The sequence below is a fragment of the Camelina sativa genome, chromosome 17 (assembly GCF_000633955.1).
Source record: "Camelina sativa cultivar DH55 chromosome 17, Cs, whole genome shotgun sequence".
NCBI lineage: Eukaryota > Viridiplantae > Streptophyta > Magnoliopsida > Brassicales > Brassicaceae > Camelina > Camelina sativa.
In genome coordinates, this window is record NC_025701.1 from 17,451,065 (window position 1) to 17,474,477 (window position 23,413).

Genomic DNA, 23,413 nt, shown 5'->3' on the forward strand with positions numbered 1-23,413 from the left:
CAACAATTTCATAGAACATTCTTGTTTCTCTATCAGCTGCCCTCCCGAACTCTCGGATACCCCTTTCTTAAATAAAGTTATTAGTTATAAAATTGATGGTGGATTGATTTATCTTTATGGGTGATAACCCAAGTTAGATGTTGTGATTAATATCAAAACTTCAATTTTTTTTATGTCATCGTTTTCATCGAAGGCTGCAATACTAGCAAAAGCTCTAATGGTATCTGCTTTTACAGCAAGACGGTAAGTCTCGAGGATATCACTACACCACAAGGAATTTGTGTGCTTCACGACTAACATTTTCTGAACAAAAAAAAAAGAAAAACAATACTGTTATAGATTGATGAGAGATGAACACATTAGTGTTTAGGAAATATTATATTGACTCTCATGATTGTAATCTTTAGGTTACATAGAATTATATAGTACAAGAGTTTCCTAAACTATAATGATTGCAATATCTAGAATAATAAATATAGAATATATTGTTATTAATCTTGTGATCTTCTAGATCTCTCTATACGCCCCCTCAAGCTCAAGGTGTCATGGAGTGAAGGCTTGAGATTGATACGACTGAAGAAGCATGACGCTTGAATATTAGACGAATATACCGTAAAAGGCCTTGGAGAAGGTACGAGGAAGCAAATAGCTTAGAGAAGTCGTGAACGACTTAGAAACTTATGATCAACTTTGGATCAGGAACGACATAAGTCGTTGAGAAGCATATAGCTTAAAGAAGTAATGGTGACTTGACCAGATCGACTAAGATGGCATGTAGAAATATGCAAAAAGGCACACATATGGAGGAGTCTCGAGTCGAGAGGCAGCGGAGCTGGTTCGTGTTGGAGCAGCGGCAATAGAGCTTTTCTTCATTGGAAGGCAGCTTGGCTGTGACTTGGTCGAATCTCGGGGAGATCATGTCACCATCAGCTTCTCCAGTGATGAAGATGGAAGATCTCATGTTGGTGATATTATGAGATGATTTAAGCTTGTCCAGTAGAAAGTAGTGATAGAAAAAAAAATAAAAAGAAAGATAAACAGATGGAGAAGCGCAATAGCTTAGGGAAGGTATGGGTTAAAGAGTTTGATTGTTAGATCTAAACTCAAGCATAACCTGCTCTGATACCATGTTATAGATTGATGAGAGATGAACACATTAGTGTTTAGGAAATATTATATTGATTCTCATGATTATAATCTTTAGGAGGGTGTATTCAACTTGACATTTTAAGTGATTTGTGTGAAATTTACAAATTCTATGTTATTCAATCATGGATTTTAAAAAGTCTATTAAAATCTACCGTTATTGAATTGATGATTTAAAAGTCTACTTTAAAATCCATTAAAATCTCTTGTTATTGAACTGATGATTTAAAAATCTACTTTAAAATCCACTGTTATTCAAAACAGTTTTGTGGATTAGGATTTTAATAATTTTTAGGATTTTGGAGGATTCTAGAGGATTTGTTTAGTTAAAAATACAGAAATCCAAATCCCATGGTTTTAGGTGGGATTTGAAAGAATTTTACAGAAAATCATATGAACTTACCTAAAATCTATCAAAATTCTAAATTTCCTAAATCCCATCAAATTCTCCAAAATCATGGTTTGAATACACCCCCTTAGGTTACATAGAATTATATAGTACAAGAGTTTCCTAAACTATAATGATTGCAATATCTAGAATAATAAATATAGAATATATTGTTATTAATCTTGTGATCTTCTAGATCTCTCTATAAATACCATTATTAAATTATGTAAACAGAACAGTTGAGACGTCTGAATGACTAATGCTACAAATAGATTTGATTTTTAGCGTAAGAACTGATATCCAAAGATGAATGAAACATAGAGAAAACAAAGTTGAGATGAATGAAGATGAATGAAGTGTTGAATCATTATAGAGAGTTTACACCTTTGTAGACCATGCTGAGGATATTAAGTTTAATATTATGAAGGCAACATATATATGCTGCAGCATCTATATAAGCAAGCGTAAACACGAAAGTGAGGACTGAGGACCGTTGTACAGCCGCAACTAGATCGTCGTACATTTGAGAGCATTAAGAAATTTACATGTGCCGAATCCTAATTGCTTTCCTTTATAAGTTCTATCCAAGTTGTATGCTCTCAGAGTAAACATCAACTTATCTATGAAATTTTATTAATTGAGTCAAAGCCACGGCTGAAGCATCTCCATAGAATTCTCGGATAACAATGTACTCTTGCTGCTAAACCAAGCAGATACTCCTCAATTATGAGTTGATGATGTTGTTAAAAAAACAAAAAGAAACCATTCTGTGATCTATAAAATAAGTACGTACCAATAAGATAAGTCAATTCATCTGGGAAAATCAATAGACGGTTTCAAATAATTTCCGATCATTGCTAAAAAAAAAAAAAAGAATTGATATACATCTTAGGACATCTCCAACCCCACTCTATTTTAGAGTCAAATCTCTATTATAGAGCAACATTTGCTCCAACCCTACTTTATATTTTACTCTAAAATAGAGAAAATAATAGGATTGCTCTATATATAGAGCAACTCTATTCTCACCTCTATTTTTTTATACTATCTCTATTATAGAGGTGAAAATAGAGTAATACATTGGAGGAAAATAGTGCTCTATTTTTGAGTTACTCTATTTTAGAGAAAAAAATAGAGAAATACAATGGAGATGGTCTAATAGACAGTTAAAACCTATGTTTCTTGGGATTTAGGTTAGCGCCGACTTTGAACTTGACGACCATTTCCATATCTAAATTCAGAGTCTTTGTCAAAGATTGTTATATTGGAACAAGTGTTCTTGATGAAAGGTACTAGACTGTAATATTTTGGTAACATATATCATTTTTTTTCTATCTGTAATCCTGACATCTGTTGTATGATCCACAGTTAAGCTCGTTATAAAGTGAGAGTTGAAATCTATTGCCGAGTCAAAAACTGAAGAAAAAAGAGAGAAAGAGAGAAAGAGATAAAAATATGATTTAACAAATTATAACTTATAAAGGCTCGCTCAACTCAAATTTTTGGATCGGTTTTAATTTATTAACATTTTTCCCGACTCATCAAACTAAAAGTGTCGGAGAATTGGAATAGATCTTAATGGCTCTTTTCTCCCATCTATATTGTACTACTTTAAGTTTTATAAATTTCATACTTTTTACTTTTTGTTAAAAACTGTATGCAGATATTTTCTTCTAATCTTTGTTTTCATGCGCTAATGTTGAAAGTTAAAATTTACATAAACATCAGTTTTTGTTTTCATATTACAATGAACATTGATGTCTTCTACATTTCGTGTACCTTTTGTTCGTTTTGCATAGTGATGATCATTTTTCCAACAATTTTTATTTTTAACTCTTTTTATTTTTAGGTTTATTTCTGCTCCTTAAGTTGTATTAGTAATTCACTAAAATGAGTAAATGACCAACATAGTTTAATCCATCGATAATGACATTGAAGTGGAGAGTGTATTTTATATATTGTAAGTTTTGGAAATGTCATCAATAGCATGATGGAGCTTAGATAGATCTTATTAGATGTTTAAAGAAACATGTAACGTAGAAGCGAGTCAAATGATTTCAAATTGTGAGTAGTCTCAAACAAATGAATCTTAGCAATCTAATCGAAAGGAGTTTTAAGAAACTACACATCAGAGTCAAAATGGAGATGATTTAAACGAAATAAACTTAAGATTGAACACAAATTTTTAGTTGATATTGTAATGTTCGAATGAATATAACAAAATGCATCATAATTTTTCTTTTTATTTTTAATGATATGTTGTTACAAAAATGGAGATAAAGAATAGACTCAACCACCATATACTAAAGAGTAGAACTATAGATGCAAAACCTCAAGACATAGCAGGCAATTATAGCAATTCTGTAGCTTCTAAAGAATAGGAAACAATGGTCGAACCTCAAGAATTACACGTACTTGTTAAGCGTCTTGACAAATACTTGTTAAGCGTCTTGATCAGTTATTCTCCATCACTGATCAGCGAGATTACTCTTTAACAGCGGGCCGTCTCGGCACTCTCTCAGCAAGTCTTTTATTTTCCGGCATACTTTCTTCTTCGTCTTGGTGAGAAGCAATGCAATTTTTGTTGTGAGGATGTTTGGGATTTTAAAGGGGAGAATGCTATTTACACGAAGTGAGAGATCTTAAGAATCTCACTGACGAAGGCATTTTCAATTTATGGTGATTGTTAAAAAGTGGAAGGGATTTTTTGTACAAATCGACGTTAGGTTGACTACCTAGCAGTTTAGAACCCCTAATTGCGGAAGAAGACCAATAGACGTAACCTATGGAAGGTGAACCAATTTTAAGAGTTACACGTGTCATTCTCTTGCGTGCTGACGTGTCAAGCTGAGGGAGAGAGTTTACCTACTTTCATATATATGATTATTTGGCCAAATTTAGCGTTTTCCGTAGGTCTGGAAATTTAGTTAACTGTTATAGTAATATGATATAACCATTCGGATATTACTGATAACCAACCTATACCAAATGGTTATATATGGTTATATCATATTACTGAATAACAAACCAAACTTGTGTTTGGATACGGTTCGATTCAATTTTAGGCCTTTAAATAACTGAATAACCAATCAAACTTTGGTTTAGATATGGTTAGGTTCAGTTTGAACCCAAACGAAACCGAGAACATAATAAAATCAAAGGATGCTGATCGGTTAAACCAAAATCACACTGAATAAACCAAATTGATCCTTGATTTTGTTCGGAATTAATGCCCTAGCTAGTCCACGAACTCTATATATTGAGTCAACTCGTACGATCAACAAATACAACGATCATGAGTAGTGAAAAAACTTTAGATTCAATCCCAATCGATCTCTTTCACGAGATCTTCTCGAGATTGCCTTCAAAGTCAGTCGGGAGGTGTCGTTGCGTTTCGGCGCGATGGGCGTCCATACTTGGCCATCAAGATTTCACCGAGCTGTTCCTGACCAGGTCCTCGACTCGTCCACGTATCTTATTTGCCCTCGAAAAATATAACGGTGAATGGCTCTTCTACTCGTCGCCTCACCCTCATCAGAATACATATGAGAAGTCTATTGTAGTATCCGTCGATTTTCATACCAAGTTCCATAGAAGCAGATGTAATCGTATTTGTAGCTATGCCTCTGGTTTGCTCTATATTTCAGATGTGTGGATCTCAACAAAAAGTAAGGATGGGGATTCAATGCCTGTGATATGTAACCCACTCACGGGACAGTATGTGATCTTACCTAAACTGAGAAAGAACAACCAGTCGAGAAGCTTTTCTGGGTTTGATCCAGTTGACAAGCAATACAAGGTATTACTCATGAACGGTATAGTTAATTATGAAACGGTTCATCATATTCTGACATTAGGAGCTGGAATAATGAGGTGGAGGGTGATCCAATGTCCTTTTACCCATCAGCCTTTGGTAAGGGCATTTGCATCAATGGGGTTTTGTATTATTTAGGTAAACCAACTGATAAAGTTCTAATGTAATAGTTTGCTTTGATGTTAAGTCTGAGAAATTTAAGTTTATTAAAGCAGAATGCTTTAATCAGTTGGTAAACTATAAGGGTAAATTAGGTGGTATAACGTTGAAGTATGACAACGATGGACGACGGGGTACCCATGGTAATGTTTGTAGATGGCGTACCCTTGAGTTACGTATGTGGGTTCTAGAGGATGTTGAGACACAGAACTGGTCGGAATGTATCTTCCCTTTTCCGGATAATGGATTCTGCAAACATCTTTCCGTTCTTAGTGTGACTACTCGCCACCTCTCTTTTGCAGGGCGTTTGCAGTTGATAAGCTCTGTTCTACACAGCTTGGTCAACTTTTGGATGTCTGCTTATCGACTTCCCAATGCTTGTATTAAGGAAATCGATGGCCTTTGCTCAGCTTTCCTTTGGTCAGGACCCACTCTCAGTACAAAGAAGGCAAAGGTGGCCTAGAAAGACGTCTGTTTACCTAGGGAAGAAGGTGGACTAGGTTTAAGGTCACTAAAGGAAGAAAACACGGTTAGCTGTTTAAAACTGATCTGGCGTCTCTTGTCAACAAATTCATTATGGACACAGTGGTTACGATCCTATCTGCTTCTTAAAGGCTCTTTCTGGTCTATAAATGAAAACACTACTGCAGGTTCTTGGATGTGGAAAAAAGTGTTGAAGTTCCGATCTCTTGCATCGAACTATATCAAGTATGAGGTCCACAATGGTAGTAATACATCGTTTTGGCATGATAATAGGTCGAATCTGGGTTGTCTGTTGGATGTAGCAGGGCAACATGGATGCATAGATATGGGAATATCTTTACATGCCACGGTCAAAGAGGCTCTAGCTCATAGGAGAAGAAGACACAGAGTAGATTACCTCAACCACATAGAGACTGCTCTGGATGAGGTTCGTATACTCGGGATGGTAGAAGTTGAGGATACGGTTCTGTGGAAAGGGAAAGGAGGACGTTACACATCTAACTTCAGAACAAAAGAGACGTGGGAGAGTTTTCGGGAATCTCGGGGCTACAAGGATTGGAGTAAAGGAGTTTGGTTTACTCAATCAACTCCAAAGTACTCTTTTATCACTTGGCTAACGGTTCTTAATAAACTCTCAACAGGTGACCGAATGCAGAGCTGGGATGGTGCCACAAACACATCCTGCGTTCTCTGTTCAAATTATCTCGAATCCAGGGATCATCTATTTTTCTCATGCCCTTACTCAGCAGAAATCTGGACAGACCTAACACTCAAGCTCCTTACAAGTAATTTCTCAACTATTTGGGCGGACAATCTGGTTCTCATCTCTGATGCGGAAATGAACTCTACTACCCTGTACCTAGTGCGTTATGTCTTTCAAGCAACCATCCATACTCTCTGGAGGGAACGGAACAGGAGAAGACACAGTGAAACACCAACCCCTGCTCCTCTTCTGATCAACCAACTAGACCGGACCGTAAGAGATAAATTACTCTCCATCAACACTCGCAGCAAAGGAAAATACGAAGCAGCAATGGCAGCATGGCTAACTACAAGATATCCCTCTGTTATTTAATCTCCATTAGATAGCTTTACTTTTTAACCAAAGCTTAAAAACTAAACTTTTTTTTCGAATAAATTTTACATTTTATTCAAAAAAATAAAAATAATAATAATAATTGTTTTGTTGTATACCTGGACACCTAAGTCTTATGTTTACTTCAGCCCCGAGATGAACACTCTCCAACGTCTCAACTTTCAAGGTGTTGGGGCTGATTATCGTACAGTTAGTGTCTTTGTAGACCATATAGAAGACCTTAGTGTTAACATTCTCAAGTCAAGCATTTTTGATCTTAGGAGCTTATGATCCTTTGCGAGCATTTACAAATTTGATCGATGCTTCCTGTTGAAATATATACATGTTCCAAACTTGATTGCTTCCATTGCTATTCAAGTCAGCTAAAAATCTCTCTATTTGCTACAAAATGTTTTTTTTTTTTCTATGTAAAAATCAATTTACCAAAGAAAACCTTAAGAAATTAAGTTTTTATTCAAGTCAGAGCCATGCCTATAGTTGTTTACGTAATATTTATAGTCTGTGAGTGTGACAAATTAAAATTGGTTTACAGGTCTTCTCATTTTCATTTGAACACATCAAGATTAGATACAATAAGTTGAATCATTGTCGAATCAAAAAGCTTTTCAAAGGAGGTTTCCACTAGTGAATACTTGCTTTAGGATGTACTAGTGAATCTTTTTTATGCTCCAAAGCCTTTTAACATCATTTAAATCTAATGTTGGTGGAAATGTCTGACATTAGTGAAGAGCAAGGACGAGCCTCCATACTTGTTGCAGCAATCAATGGCGTCTTGATTCCATTGGTTCTGCAATCGCATCTTCCAAATCTGATTCCATTAAATTCGATTATTGCACTTTAAAAAAACTGATTCATTTTTTTGGAGAGAAATAATAGTTTTGGATACCAAATGGGAAAAAAGCGTCACTGGCCAATATTTCTCCAACTATTGGACTCTTGAACTCTCGGATATCAAGATGAATGGAAGAACTTGTTTTCGAACTTAATACAATGAGACCTAAAGATGAATGAAACAAACAGAAAACAGAGTAAAAAAAAACGTAATACCCACAAATATCTACTGTTTTAACAGTAACACTTGGTTATAAGATTCCAAGCGATTCAATATCTTTAAGAGGTAGCATAATCAATAATCAATAATAACAACTTATTCCTATCTACTCTGTTTTCTACAATGAACGACTAAAACCATAAGCATGACGTTTATAGCAGGACCACCAATGTCTTCTTCACAATTCTATGCTCGATGCTAATTCCACTGGAAGTAGTAAGTTTTAGTATCATAGAAGTGATACATACAAATTGACAACTACCGCATCAAGTGTACCTACTACCTAGAAAATAAAAGAACGTACGCCACAGTTTCGTGAAACTGAATTTGATTTGCGAAAGCGAACCGAGTAAGTTGAGTTTTACCGGTCTGAACTCGTAACGAACCGAGAATAACAGAAGGTTACTGATCGGTTTATGCCTTTAAACCGAAATCGAACTGAATAACCTAAACCTAGGTTGCCCTAAGCTAAGTTTCGTACTCTGTCTCTCCCCATCAGATAAACCAATCAGTAACCTTTGTTATCACGAGACAGTATGCCATCTTCCCTGTCTTGACGAGGAACAGAAAGATTTTCAGTTATTTAGGGTATGATCCGATCGATAAGCAATTCAAGGCGTTGGCGTTCATTGCTTATCTATCTTGTCCTGATGTTCATGTAATTCTGACAGTACAAGGAACTGAAAAAATGGGATGGAGGAAGATCCATTGTCCCTTTACCCATCATCCTTCTTCTGAAGGGATTTGCATCAATGGGGTTTTGTATTACTACGCTCTCCAACTTGAAAATCGTGACGATGTGATTGTTTGCTTTGATGTTAGGACTGAGAAATTCAAATTTATTGATGCAAACTTTGTTCCCGATCAAGTACATAATATTATTAACCTGAATTTGATAAACTATAAGGGTAAATTAGGTATGATTTATTGGCGGATTCGTCGTATGCTTTCTGGTGAAGCTGGTACAAAGTTTGACCTTGAGTGGCTTATGTGGGTTCTAGAGGATGTTCATGAGAAAAATCTATATTTTGCGAGAGATTGAATTCTTTAATAAAGGCCACTATGGTGTAATCGTTGGAGTGACTGCTACAGGTGAAATTGTTTTTTCAAAGACGAATACATGTAGACCTTTTTTTTTATTTACTACTTCAATCTCGAAAGGAACACCCACCAAAGTGTTGAAATTCAAGGCTTAGAGGAGGGTAGTATAGTTTTTGCTATTGAAGACTATGTAGAGGATCTTAATGTTAACGATGCAAAGGAACTTAGGTTAAGCTCAGTAAACCGAGGCCTAGATATCATCAGAAAAAAAGCCTATAACCACAACTTATTAATTAGATTTGGATTTGGTTAAGAGGTTCTTGGCTGCATAATGGATTTGGTAAGAGGTTTTATTTTTTCAGGAAAAATATATACTGAGAAAGTTGTTATTAATTAGCTTTCCCCAATCCTCCAGAGTTATCTTTACGTGATTTAAAATACAGTCTGTACGGAGACGACATTCTTTAGCAATGTCATATGTTGAGATGGATGCTCTGTCACATGGCGATCTCTACGATCACTTGACAATTGCTATAACTTCATTACAAAAGCTTAATGAACTTTAAATTACAACGATTTCATAGAACATATCTAGTTGCTCCATCTCTGTTGAACTTTAAAGTAAACAGATGTAGGATTAGATTATCTTATTGGCTTAACAGCTTAGTTAGACTTTGTGACTAATATATATATATTAAACATTTTTATTTACATTTTCTTTAGCCAAAGAATTATTTTTCGCTTTATCAAAAATAAAAATCACAACTTCACTTTTATATTATTGACTCTGTTTCTTAACCCCAAAAGGCCAAGAAAGAAAGCCAACTAAACCCCGAGAACCAACCAAAAACAAAAACTGCCGATTGGTTTATGCCTTTAAACCGAAATCGAAATGTGTAACCATATTTGGTTTGGAATAAATGCCCTAGGAGAACCCTCCCCCAACTGATCCATGAACTGTACCTTCGATATATGTATCCGATGAGGCAATTACAACAATCAAGTGTAGAGGTTTAGCTGTGTCCATCCCAACTGATCTCATGCTTGAGAAACTTTCTAGATTGCCTGTAAAGTCCATCGGGAAGTTTAGCTGCGTGTCTAACCTATGGGGGTCCATGTTTCGCCGTCCATATGTCACGGAGTTGTTATCGGCTCCTCCACGTCTCTTATTAGCGGTCGTACGAGACGGTGAGTGGAGCTTCTTCTCGTCGCCTCAGCCATCAGATCCATATGGGAACACTTCTCCTGTAGCAGCCGCGTATTTTCAAATGAAGTTGTTCTCTGAAGACATGATCCCTTATGGTTGTAGCTATACTTCTGGTTTGATTTATTTCCCTGATATGTTGATCTCAAAACTTTCAGTACCTGTGATATGTCACCCTTCCACGGGACAGTATGCGATCTTACCTAAACTGTATAGCTTCAGGAATTCAACAAGCTTTTTAGGGTTTGATCGTATTGGCAAGCAATTCAAGGTATTGTCCGAGGCTTATCCGTTTTCTGATGAAAGGGTTCATCACAAAGTTCTGACATTAGGGACTGGAAAACTGAGGTGGAGGAGTGATATACACTGTCCTCCATACGATCGTTCTTTGTCTGATGGGATTTGCATCAATGGGGTTTTGTATTACTTAGCTAGCACGGTTTGTGAATCCTCTTATGTGATAGTTTGCTTTGATGCAAGATGCTTTTGTGATCAATATAGTTATAAATTGATAAGTTATAAAGGTAAACTAGGTGGGATTAGTTGGAGTTATGTCGGCAGTACCCTTGAGTTGCGTATGTTAATTCTAGAGGATGTTAAGAAACATGAATGGTCGAGATATGTCTACTCTCTGGGGGAGAATGCAATCGTTGATCCCAAAAATGTTGACATCGTTGGAGTGACTGCCGCCACTGGTGAAATTGTTTTGTGTGAGAAGTATAGTTCATCTAGACCGTTTTGTGTTTTCTACTTCAATCCCCAGAAGAACACTCTCCAAAGAGTTGAAATCCAAGGTCTTGAGAAGAAAAGTAAAGTTTATGTTTTTTTAGACTATGCACAGGATTTGAATTCTAACGATACAAAGCAACTCTTGTCAAGCCTAGTTAACCAAGGCATAAACATCAGTACGGAACGGCCAAAACCATAGCTAGGTACGTAGGCATGACCTCTGCAACTCTGCTCCACCTGTGAAGAACAAGCAGCCTACAGTTCGGATATGCAGAAACAAATATTTGTTGTCGGCTAATCTGATCTTGGAAGCCAACCCAAATTCTGGCAGTTAGTGTGACTTCTCGTTTAAAAGTTTCGTGTGGGTTTTATCATTATGTTGACTTAACATTTTGTTCTTTCTGGTGAGTGGTGAAACATTACCTGGGTGGGAGTTGTGAGCAAACTAATGAACTATGTTGCATGGAAACGGAAACGGAAACGCGGAAACGAAACGTTTCAGAAATGGGAAACGGGTTTTTTCAAAAATTAAATAATGGAAACATGTAGGAAACGTATATACATATATATATATATAGAGAGAGATATAATAAATCCCCAATCATAAAAACTATATTAAAAAAATCTGAAACAACACAAATTCAAAACATATATTAAATAGTTTAATTAAAAGTAAATCTGTAAAAAAAATAAACATTCAAAATCAAAATTTTTGACTAGCATCGTCATATATTTAGGGATTTTAACTTTTAGGCTACTAATTATATTATATTTTTTTATCATTATATGTATCATGGATTCTTATATTTTCAATTTATTTATTTATTAAATTTTGAAATTATAGAAAAGAGTTTCCGTCATGTTTCCAAAACGGAAACGGAGTTTCCATCGTGTTTCCAAACAGAGATTTGTAGGAATCGTGTTTCTGTGACTTGTTTCCGAGTTTCCACGAATTTCCGTTTCCGAAACGTTTTGGAAACGGGAAACGCACCTCAAAAAGAGTTTCCTCTATGGAATAACACTTGGCTTCTAAGATACAATATTTTTCCTTTATTCACGGTGCACCATCTCTCATATTGTTCAAGGATTTTTTTTTTCTTCTATCAGTGTTATTACCATTGCTACTTGGAACCAAACATGTTTCTTAAACTTTCTTGGATGACATTTTGAATTCCTCACTAGTTGTATCGGAGAATGAAATTGAGTCCAAAGATCAATGTAATAAAGCTTGATGCAAATTCTTTGATCCCAAAACCTGTGAGTATCAAGCAACTCATCACAACGGAAAGAGCTTGCAATATGTAGTAAGAATACATAACAATTAACACTGAACAGATTCAATACACGCTGCAAGACCTTATCCATGAGATTCTTAAAATTAATGGAAAACAAAAACACACACCCACCCACAAACACACACACACCTTTACCATTTTTAAACAAAAGTTAATGTGCAATAAGATTCATTATACAAATCATGTCACAGCCAAATTAGCAATAAAATGTAGATAGATTAGAATATGTGCGTTCTTTTGTCCAAATTCCAACAATTTTTTTTTTCTATTATTCTTATGATATTCATCACTTTCATAAAAATATCGAAGCGAAATGCAAGACAGAATATTAATATTTTAGTAAAACAATTTCTCAAAAGAAATCTATAACTTATGACAGTTCTCTATGTCTTCAAATTCTATTATATTCTGTTAAAGTCTCTAATCCCATACCCCCACCCTCCCCCACATAAAGTTGAAATGTATAATATAGAGATTATTTTTTAAGAAAAATACATATATATTGCTTTTTAGAAAATAATTTGGAGGGATACAAATTAATGCAAATCAATGATAATCAGTGACCAATTTGGTAAAAATCTTAAAAGAAAATCTCTTCATTTTTAAAACCAATAAATCTACACAAATTCATCTCCCAATAATATGTATTCCATTTCTATATATAAATTTCAGAGACTCTTCAATCTGTATTCACATCTCTCTCTAACAAGCAAATTAATACAGCGATCATGAATAGAGGAGCAAACTCACTTTCCCTCCCTAATGATCTCATTCCTGAGATACTCTCGCGATTGCCTGCAAAGTCAATAAGGAGGTTTCGCTGCGTGTCGAAGTTATGGGCGTCCATTATTTGCCGTCAAGATTTCACTGAGTTGTTCCATACCAGATCCTCATCTAATCCACGTCTCTTAATTGGGGTCGAACAAGACGGTGAGTGGAGCTTCTTCTCTTCTCCTCAGCCTCAGAGTCATTATGAGAAGTCATCTCTTGTAATAGCCGACAGTTTTCATATGAAGTTCACGAAAGACATGTATCCCTACTATTGTAAATATGTTTCTGGTTTGACTTATTTCCCTAATACGCGAATCTCAAAGGATGGGGGAACAAAAAAAATGTGGAGCCCAAAGGATGGAGACTATAAAGTTCGTGTGATATGTAACCCTAGCACGGGACAATATGCGATCTTACCACCTGACCTCAACAAAAACTTCGATGGTTTTTTAGGGTTCGATCCCATTGGCAAGCAATTCAAGGTTTTGGTCTTGAGCAATAGAGTTTCTGATGAATTGAGTTTTGATATTCTGACATTAGGAACTGAAAATATGAGGTGGAGGAATATCCAGTGTCCTTTACCCCATTATCCTCATTTTTGGAGTGGAGAGATATGCATCAATGGTGTTTTGTATTATTTAACTCAATCACCTGTTGACATCTATGATGTGGTAGTTTGCTTTGATGTTAGGTCTGAGAAATTTAGGTATCTAAATCTAAACTCAGACTGCCCTAGTAGATCTTGGGCTACTAAATTGATAAACTATAAGGGTAAATTAGGTGTGATTAATTTCGAAGATGATTATGATGGTGGATTTCCCCTTAAGTTATGTATGTGGGTTGTAACAGATGTCGTGAAACATGAATGGACGGCATATGCCTACACTTTGAGGGCTGAGAATAAAGTCAATCGAATCGACTTTATTTCTATTGTTGGTGTGACTGCTTCAGGTGAAATTGTTTTGGCGAACAATATTGCATCTAAACCGTTATATGTTTTCTACTTTAATCCTGAAAGGAACACTCTCCAAAGTGTTGAAATCGAAGGTGTTAGAGTAGAAAAAAAATCAGTACTTTACTACTACTTTGTAGATCATGTCGAGGACCTTAGGTTTGATGTTATGAAGACAACATATGCTGCAACATCTATAAGTGAACCAGAACAGAGCACATCAACATAATTAATCTACGGAAGAAGATCATCAAGTGAGGAACGTGGTTCACCTGGAACAAGATCGTTAAACGCTTGAGAGCGTTGACAAATTTGATGCTTCGTGTCTTTTAGAATATGATTAAAATTTAAAGGTGTCAAAACCTGATTGTTTACCTTACCCCTCAAGTCAGCTGAAAATGCTCTCGTGACCCAAGTTGTATTTGTATTCTCTCTTTATGGCTGTAAACATTAAGTTATTAAGATTTTCACTTAAAGTTACTAAAGACTGAGGATTTAGAAAGAAGTAGTTAATTACTATATGGCTTGCCAATGTCTTGACAACAGATGTTGGCAATCAAGTGAAATAAAAAGTCTTGACAACAGATATCTCATATCTGCGAGGTTTTCTTTTTTATCTGTGACGTCGTCGACATGTCAAGATTCATATATAATTTCGACATTCTTATTTCTTTCTCTCTCCTAGGAGATCAGATTTTAGAGATTCTTCTTTATTTCTCTTGTGGAATAGATGTACGCATAAATATCAAGTTATGTGTATCATTTTTTAAAATTTTAGTAATTTATTTTCTAACACTTTTAAATACTTTCCTTTTTGTCTATCTTCAAAAATACATTCAGACCCATTCAGGAGGAAGGTGGGTCACCTAACCTGGGTAACTAATAAAATAGTTGGTTTTTACATGTATTTACGTAAAATTTCAGAAGCACAGATAGTAAATTCTGTACCGCTGACCTCCCCAAACCCGAGTTTGAACCCCCAATCTGTCATATTAATATTATTTTTCTTGTAATTGATCTCCCTAAATTTTAATCCTGGATCCGCCACTAGTTGCGACTTGACATTTACTTTTTTTTTTCACTTTCTGTTGACTCACATATAAAATATATATTGGGCTGTAAATTGATTTTCAAGATATTTCATAACTATTATCTCTTTACCATCTTTTAGTAATTTTTTGATTAAAAGCATTTAATTTAATTTATGAAACATCAACTTTTTTTTTCTTTATGATCATGTTATAATTTGTAGTTTCGCTTTTTTTAATCGGCATACATTTCACATTTTTTTATATTTTGTTATATAACTTATGAGTAATATGATAATTGATTATTTATTTTGCAACTTCCATTTCAAAACTCATTAACACACTTAAAATTTAAGCTGTAATCATTTTTTATTTTTTTCTTTCAAAAGTCTGAGTTATATTATTAGTTATAATAAAATTTTAATTGTATTTTATTACTATTTTAACATTTCATTATTTTCATAATTTATTTTTATTTATGTAACGTCCGACCGCCATCTTATGCGTCCCATTTATTCATCCATTTGGCAACCCTCTATATTTTTTGTTTTCATGGATGAATTCGGCATATTATCATATATAGGATTTACATATACAACATATATTACTGTCAAGAGTGATTTATTAATATTTTAATATTAAATATTTGGCTTTTTAAAAAATTAAAGATTCAAAACTTGAGAAAGAATTATTAGGTTGTGCTATACAAATGAAATAAAATATACAATAATGATGTGTTTGGCGACTCAAATATCATGATCTAATAAAGAATCATTCTCATTAGTTGATAATTTTGTGATAACATAAATATTCACTAAACGAATATTTTAATTTTACTTTAAGGTAAAGATAATAATAGTATTGCTTTACTATTTTAATATTTCATTGCTTTCCATAATTAATTTTTATTTATTTAAATTTCTATTAATTAAAATTAACATAAATATACACTAAAAAAATATTTTAATTTTAAGTTACGATTAAAATAGTAATAGTATTGTGTTTACTATTTTAAATTTTTATTTATTTTAAATAATGCATTTTTATATTTAAGTTTTTCTTAATTATAGGTAACATAAATATATATTATAAGAATATTTTTAACTTTATTTTAATGTAAAGGAAATATTATTGCTTAGATGAAAGTTTAGATAGGCTAGATGGAAAGAGGACTCTCTAGAAAACATAATTCGTATATTCTTGCAAAATTCCAAAGTACTCTTGTGGAGTAGTCGAATCCTCTATATATTAATAGAGAAGCACTCTCTTAAAAAAGCTGATGTGTCGCCGCTAGAGAGCTCAAGACACATCATTATTATTTACAGTTATATGCCACTGTGTTTTTAACAAAAAGTAATAATAATAAGAAAACAAATGTGTTATTCTTAAATACTTTATCACATAACTTTATTAATATTAATTAAGTTTAAAATGATTTATTGAAATGCATGTGGGTTATTTGCGGATCTCACGAATTCAAGAGGGACGAATACAAAGACATTTTGCAGCTCAAAATATTTAAATCTGTTGCAGAATGACTTAGCGGACGGGTTTGACCCGGTTAACAATTTTCATCCGGTTCATGAATTTTTTTTTTTTTTTTTGCGGTTTTTATCTAATTTGATAATTTAAAAATTTTGATAGAAATCTAATCGATCACTAATTTGGTTCACATTCGATCTAGATTCGTCATCATGTCAATCTAAAATTTATGGTGAAACGATTACTATTTTAAATTTTTATAAATTTAATGAATTCAAACCAATAGAAATTTGTATTATAAATGTTATACTAAATAAATATATTTACAAAATAAATATATTCTTGTTTGTTTATACGAAATTATTAGTCATAAGATAGGAACTTCCCCTACTAAAAAACCCGCTACCTAAAAAGAAAAAAAAAAGCCCAAGAATGAGAGATGTAATTAGGTCGGACCGTACTTTAAGAGATTTGTATTTATATCTCTTTCTCCGTCCGATAACAAGCAAACACAAGGATGATCATGAATAGAGCAAACTCAGATTCCATCCCTAATGATCTCCTTCTTGATATACTCTCAAGATTGCCTTCAAAGTCAATCGCTAGGTTTCGTTGCGTGTCGAAGCTATGGAAGTCGAGTATTTGCCAGCCATATTTCACCGAGTTGTTCTTCATAAGGTCCTCCACTCGTCCACGTCTCTTAGTTGGGGTCGAAAAAGATGGTGAGTGGAGCTTCTTCTCGTCGCCTCAGCCTCAGAATCTAGATGAGAAGTCGTCCCTTGTAGTAGCCGCCTATTTTCATACCAAGTTATTTGAAGGCATACGATCATACAGTTGTAGCTATAGCTACGCTTCTGGTTTGATTTATTTCTCTGATCTGCGGATCCCAAACGAGGATGCCGATGTATTGAGTGTGATATGTAACCCTAGCACGGGACAATGTGCGATCTTACCACCTAAACTGAGAACAACCTCCAGCGGGGATTTAGGGTTTGATCCGATTGGCAAGCAATTCAAGGTTTTGGTCTTTGATGGTAGAGTCGATGGTGTAGCGCTTTATAATATTCTGACATTAGGAACAGAAAATTCGAGGTGGAGGGAGATCACATGCCCCTTTCCCTATTTTGGTCATCGTGGGCAAAGGGCGATATGCATTAAAGGGGTTTTGTATTACATAGCTTATGGCATTCCGGGCAAAGTGGATGATCTGATAGGTTGCTTTGATGTTAGGTATGAAAAGTTCAAGTTGCTAGATAAAACTTATGATATACTATACAGCTATTGTGAATTGATAAACTATAAGGGTAAATTAGGTGTGATTAACTGGAAGTATTCTGAGGATGGTGGATTTCCCCTAGAATTATGTATGTGGGTTCTAGAGGATCTCGAGAAACAGGAATGGTATGGTCGACATATGCCTACACATTGAGGGCTGAGGATAAATTTGTTAAGGTTAACAAAAATCTTCGCGTTGTTGGGGTGACTGCTTCAGGTGAAATTGTTTTGGCCAAGACAACGGCATGTAAACCTTTTTATGTTTTCTACTTCAGTCCCGAAAGGAACACTCTCCAAAGTGTTGAAATCCAAGGCGTTACAGAAGAGGAAGAATGGTATAACAATCCTAGAGTTTACTACTTTGTAGACCATGTCGAAGGATCTTAATAAGTTCGATACTTTGAAGATAGCACATGCTGCAACATCAATAAACCCACCAGAATAGAAGCGTAACCCTACAGGCACCAACATCAACATCATCTAGACTATGTAGAGGATCTTAATATGTACTAGGCATACATGACCTCTGTAACTCTGCTCCACCTATGAAGAACAAATACGAATTATTATCTACCCGAGAGTGAGGACATGTCTAATCTGATCTTGGAAGCGAACCCAAATTCTGGCTTCGGTACTTCTCGTTTACATGTTTCGTGTGGGTTTTATTATTACGTTGACTTAGCATTTTGTTCTTTCTGGTCATCATGTCCTTATTGTGTAAAACATTACTTGGGAGTTCTGAGCAAAACTAATGCTTTATCTTACAAAATGCTTTAAATTTCTTTTAAGACCTCTACATGTATTCTTGTTTGCCTTGGAAAAAAAACCTATTGAGGAAAAATTGGTTCAAGATAGCAAAAACATGTTTGAAGCATTCAGTTAAGACCGATCACCTCATTATTTTGACACCAAACACATATTGCTCTGGCATCCGCTTCACCTCATCCACTAGACTTTCATGGGTTCCTAGCTCCTTTCTTGCAGCGCATCTCTTATAAATTCATTCACAGCTCTTGGTATTAAGTACTATTATAAAATAATTATATATATATATATATATATATACATTATTATTGTCACTCTTCTTTGTTTGAATTGTTAAAACTCTAGCTTCAACTCCAGGTTTGACAGATGAAGCAAAGAATTTTGACTTGGAAGCGAAACCTCCTGAAAAATAAGACAATGTTATCAAATAATATTTTTGTAGACATTTTGGCGTCGCATTTTTTTTTTTTTTTAACTGACACAGAATAAATTAAAAACAAGATGCAAAGCTCTGATGGAAATTTTAGAAAACCAATTTGAAGAAAATGGAATTTTTTAAAATCCATGAAATTGTTATGAATATATATTGTATTATGTGGATGTCTATTATCGGTTCATTAGTAGACTATAACCTAAAACCATAATGTTATATATCATATGTTTTTTTTGACAATCGTGTTATATCATATGTTATATCCTGTATAATAGATAATAATAACACAAAATAATATTTTCTAAACCTCTTGTTTCTAACAGAAATTCTATTAAAAAGAATTAAATAAAATAGAAGTTGTTAAATTGAGAGAATTAATTTAAGTAACCATAGAATATTATTTAAGTAAAAGAAATATCTCTTTACAAAAAAATCTTTACAAAAAAAAGATCTCTATGCTTTTAAAAGAAATACTGTTTTTATAAACTCTTATCCTTTTGTTTGGACTACCAATATTAAGTTTTTTTTCTAATTAATGTTTGGTTGAAAAAAAAAAAAAAAACAATCTCACCTTAACATACTTTAAGGTTGGAATCTATAATAATATTTAGAAACTTTTTAAAAAAGTACATGTGTTACCTTGTAAAGAAATTTTTGGAGGAAAACCAGTTAATGATAATCTAGTAACAAGTGAAACATAATTTTACAAATTTGGAAAAAGTCTATTTAAAAAAAAATAAAAAATCTCTCCACTTTTACAATCAATAACTCTACACAAATTCATCTCCCAACTAATAACGCCCTAAGAGGTTTTCCATTATATATAAATTCAGAGTCTCTTCGATGTGTGTTCACATCTCTCTCTCTCTCTCTTTCTCCGACAAGCAAACTAATACAAAGACGATTATGAATAGAGGAGTAAACTCAGTTTCCCTCCCTAAGGGCATCCTTAATGGGACAACTTTTTTTGTGTTCTTAGATTAAATATATAGTGAAAATAATGTAAAATCAGTTGTTAAGATCATAGGTAAAAAAAATGGGGGAACTAATTTTGGTGTTCTTAGAATAAAGATTTCATAAATTTCTTTTATTTGCATGATTCAAAACAAGCCTTAAAACCACAACGACAGAGTAACAATAGTGATGATATCGATTGAACAAGGATATGATTTGAAACATTGAGTATCACAACAGCAGGCACAAGTCCAATATATAGCATTACACATCATACATACTTATGTATAAAACTATGCATCAAACAACAAACACAGTAGCACCACGGAGACAGATCAACAATATTGATTAATATATAAAAGTTAAGAAGGCCGTGTGATACTTACAACTTGCAGTGCTAAGCTTGAGTGTACGGAAGCAAATGTCATACAAGGCTTCATTGTCAAGAACCATACACTCATCAGCGTTTTCAACAAGCTGGTGCACAGAGAGTGTTGCGTTGTATGGCTCCACAACAGTGTCAACAGATATAAAGAGAGAAGCTTTAGTACCAGTTAGAACAAAAACGTGATCCAAGCTCCATCTCAACACTCAACGTAGCAAAGAAGGGCACGAACACTACATCAGCGTCAGAGCAACAATGTTACTTGCTGTGTCCTGTGATATTTGCCACTCTAGTGGATCCACTGGTACCCTGGAGAAGAGTTATAGAGTTGTAAATCATGTGGCTGAAAAAGCAAGGGTCTTGAAACCGATTATGTATATACTAGAGGACGATCATGAAACCATTGCCAATTCTGAGATTATTAAAAGTGATATGATGATGAAATATGTAAAAAGTAAAGTCGACGCACCACTGATTCACCCAAAAACAAGTAAAGAGAATCTAGCAAAATTTGTGTGTGTGCAAGACCAAAATCCACAGGGAGAAGACATGAAAATCCAAAGCAAATCAATTTCAAAATCAAATTAACATCACTGATTGCAAAAACCCTAATTCGACAAACATATGCAAAGAGCAATCACACTTTCTCACAGATCAAACGAGCCAAATAATATTCCTCAGTTACTAAACAGCAAATCACTAAAATCAGAGACCGAAGAACAGAATCCAACACAGTAAACAGAGAGAATCGATAAATATAGTCTGAGAGAACTTACGAGACATTGAGTTGGCGAAAAAGGAGACCGAGAATGGCGAGAGAGCATAAGGAATTGGAGAAGAAGAAGAGAAGCGAGAAGACGAAGAGGACAGAGAAAGAGAGGAACAAGTAAGGAATTGAACAGAGAGGTTTAGTGGACGCCATTGATGTGTTTTAATGGCCGGAATACAAACCTTCGTCGGAGAAGATGGTGACCACGATGAGTTACCAGAAACGATTTTGATCAGAACGAGAGAAATAAAATTTTTTCTTTCTCTCCAAAACATCTCGACCAATCACAATACAGGAAACAAAGGAGAACTGGGCTTTAGATCAGTTCTATCTCAAGACCAAAATTTTTGATCTTAGCCCACTATTCTCTTTTTTATTAATAAATTTGGGTAAGAACACACCAATAGTTATGCCATTAAGGATGGCCTAAAGATCTCATTTACGAGATACTCTCGAGATTGCCAGCAAAGTCAATAAAGAGGGTTTGCTGCGTGTCGAAGCTATGGGAGTCCATTATTTGCCGTAAAGATTTCACCGAGTTGTTCCACACCAGATCCTTATCTAATCCACGTCTCTTATTAATTAAGGTTCAACGAGGCGATCAATGGAGCTTCTTCTCAACGCCGCCTCAGCCTCAAAATCATTATGGGAAGTCGTCTTTTGTAGTACCCGAGAGTTTTCATATGAAATTCTTTGAAGGCAGAAACCTAAACGATTTTAGCTATGCTTCCGGTTTGATCTATTTCCGTGATACGCGGATGAGTGTGATATGTAACCCTAGCACGGGGCAATATGCGATCTTACCACCAGGATTAACGGACATAAGCTGTCTTGACCTTTTAGGGTTTGATCCAATTGAAAAGCAATATAAGGTTTTGGTCATATACAATAGAGTCGGTACTGAATTGGTTTTTCATATTTTGACATTAGGAACTGGAAAAATGAGGTGGAGGAATATCCAATGTCCTTCAAACCATGATCCTTTTCTTTGGTGTAGAGGGATATGCATCAATGGAGTTGTGTATTACTTAGCTCAACAAACTGATGAATTGAATGCAGTGATAGTTTGCTTTGATGTTAGGTCTGAAAAATTCAAGTTTCTACTAACACAGGTAGAACTCATGAGGTGGCCTACTAAATTGATCAACTATAAGGGTAAAGTAGGTGTGATAATGTTGCAGGATGGTTGTAAAGGTAGATTTCTCCTTAAGTTACATATATGGGTTCTAGAAGATGTCGGAAAAGAGGAATTGACGGCATATGCCTACACTTTGAGTGATGAGAATAATGTGGTTAAGGATGACAGCAGTTTCATTGGTGTTGTTGGGGTGACTGCTTCAGGTGAAATTGTTTTGGCAGACCCTTTCTATAAACCGTTTTATGTTTACTACTTTAATCTCGAAAGGAACACTCTCCGTAGTGTTGAAATCCAAGGTATAAAAGAAGGGGAAGAATGGTTTAGCGATCATAGAGTTTACTCCTTTGTAGACCATGTCGAGGATCTTAGGTTTGATGTCATGAAGACAACATATGCGGAAACATCTATAAGCCAACCAGAACAGAGCACATCATCAACATCATCTAGAGGAGATCATCAAGTGACGACCGTTGCTCACGAGAAACAAGATTGAGAGCGTTAATCTTCGAGGCTATGCGTCTTTTAGATGATGATTAAAATTTACTGGTGCCAAAACCTGATTGCTTACTTTACTCCTCAAGCCAGATACTCCTCTTTGACATTGACAAGTTGATTATGTTGCTTGGCGTTAAAGAAACAACATGATCAACTCAAAAAATTAGTCATGAAGTAAAACAATTATCATAGTTGTATCGGAGATTGAAGTCTGAATCCAAAGATCAATGTAATGATATATTGTAACGCAATATGCAAAATAGCAACTCATAGATCACAATGGAAAGAGCTTGCAGCATGTCGTAAGATTAATAAGTAGCTTGAGAATTCAAAAAAAAATAAAAATAATAAACACTGAACCGAATAAAAAATGCTGCAAGCCCTTAACCATGGAATTGGTAAAATTAATGGAAAACACAAAACACACACACCCCAAAACACACCTTTGCCATTTTTAAAACAAAAAATTAATGTGCAGTAAGAGATTCATTATACAAATCATGTCACAAGACTTGCAACCAAATTAGCAATAAAAACATAGAAATAGAGAACATGTCCAT

At 34.7% G+C, this 23,413-nt stretch overlaps 5 protein-coding genes across 5 annotated transcripts; all 5 read left to right on the top strand.

The window, feature by feature from the left end:
- On the top strand, window positions 4,830-9,179 carry LOC109129910 (putative F-box protein At1g30925). Its single transcript, XM_019238943.1, has 2 exons — window positions 4,830-5,251; window positions 8,717-9,179. The coding sequence occupies exons 1-2, from the start codon at window positions 4,830-4,832 to the stop codon at window positions 9,177-9,179; spliced, it is 885 nt and encodes a 294-aa protein (XP_019094488.1).
- On the top strand, window positions 10,294-11,310 carry LOC104759580 (F-box protein At3g57590-like). Its single transcript, XM_019238944.1, has one exon. It carries the CDS (start codon window positions 10,294-10,296, stop codon window positions 11,308-11,310), a length of 1,017 nt encoding a protein of 338 aa, XP_019094489.1.
- On the top strand, window positions 13,116-14,496 carry LOC104757502 (putative F-box protein At1g31090). Its single transcript, XM_010480249.2, has one exon. It carries the CDS (start codon window positions 13,135-13,137, stop codon window positions 14,356-14,358), a length of 1,224 nt encoding a protein of 407 aa, XP_010478551.1. The 5' UTR covers window positions 13,116-13,134; the 3' UTR covers window positions 14,359-14,496.
- Window positions 17,163-18,359, top strand: LOC104759581 (F-box protein At1g67130-like). The gene is given in 4 exon segments (XM_019238945.1): window positions 17,163-17,657; window positions 17,943-18,038; window positions 18,041-18,292; window positions 18,294-18,359. Coding segments are annotated over 4 exon segments (909 nt in total).
- Window positions 21,765-22,851, top strand: LOC104757503 (F-box protein At1g31080). Its single transcript, XM_010480251.1, has one exon. It carries the CDS (start codon window positions 21,904-21,906, stop codon window positions 22,849-22,851), a length of 948 nt encoding a protein of 315 aa, XP_010478553.1. The 5' UTR covers window positions 21,765-21,903.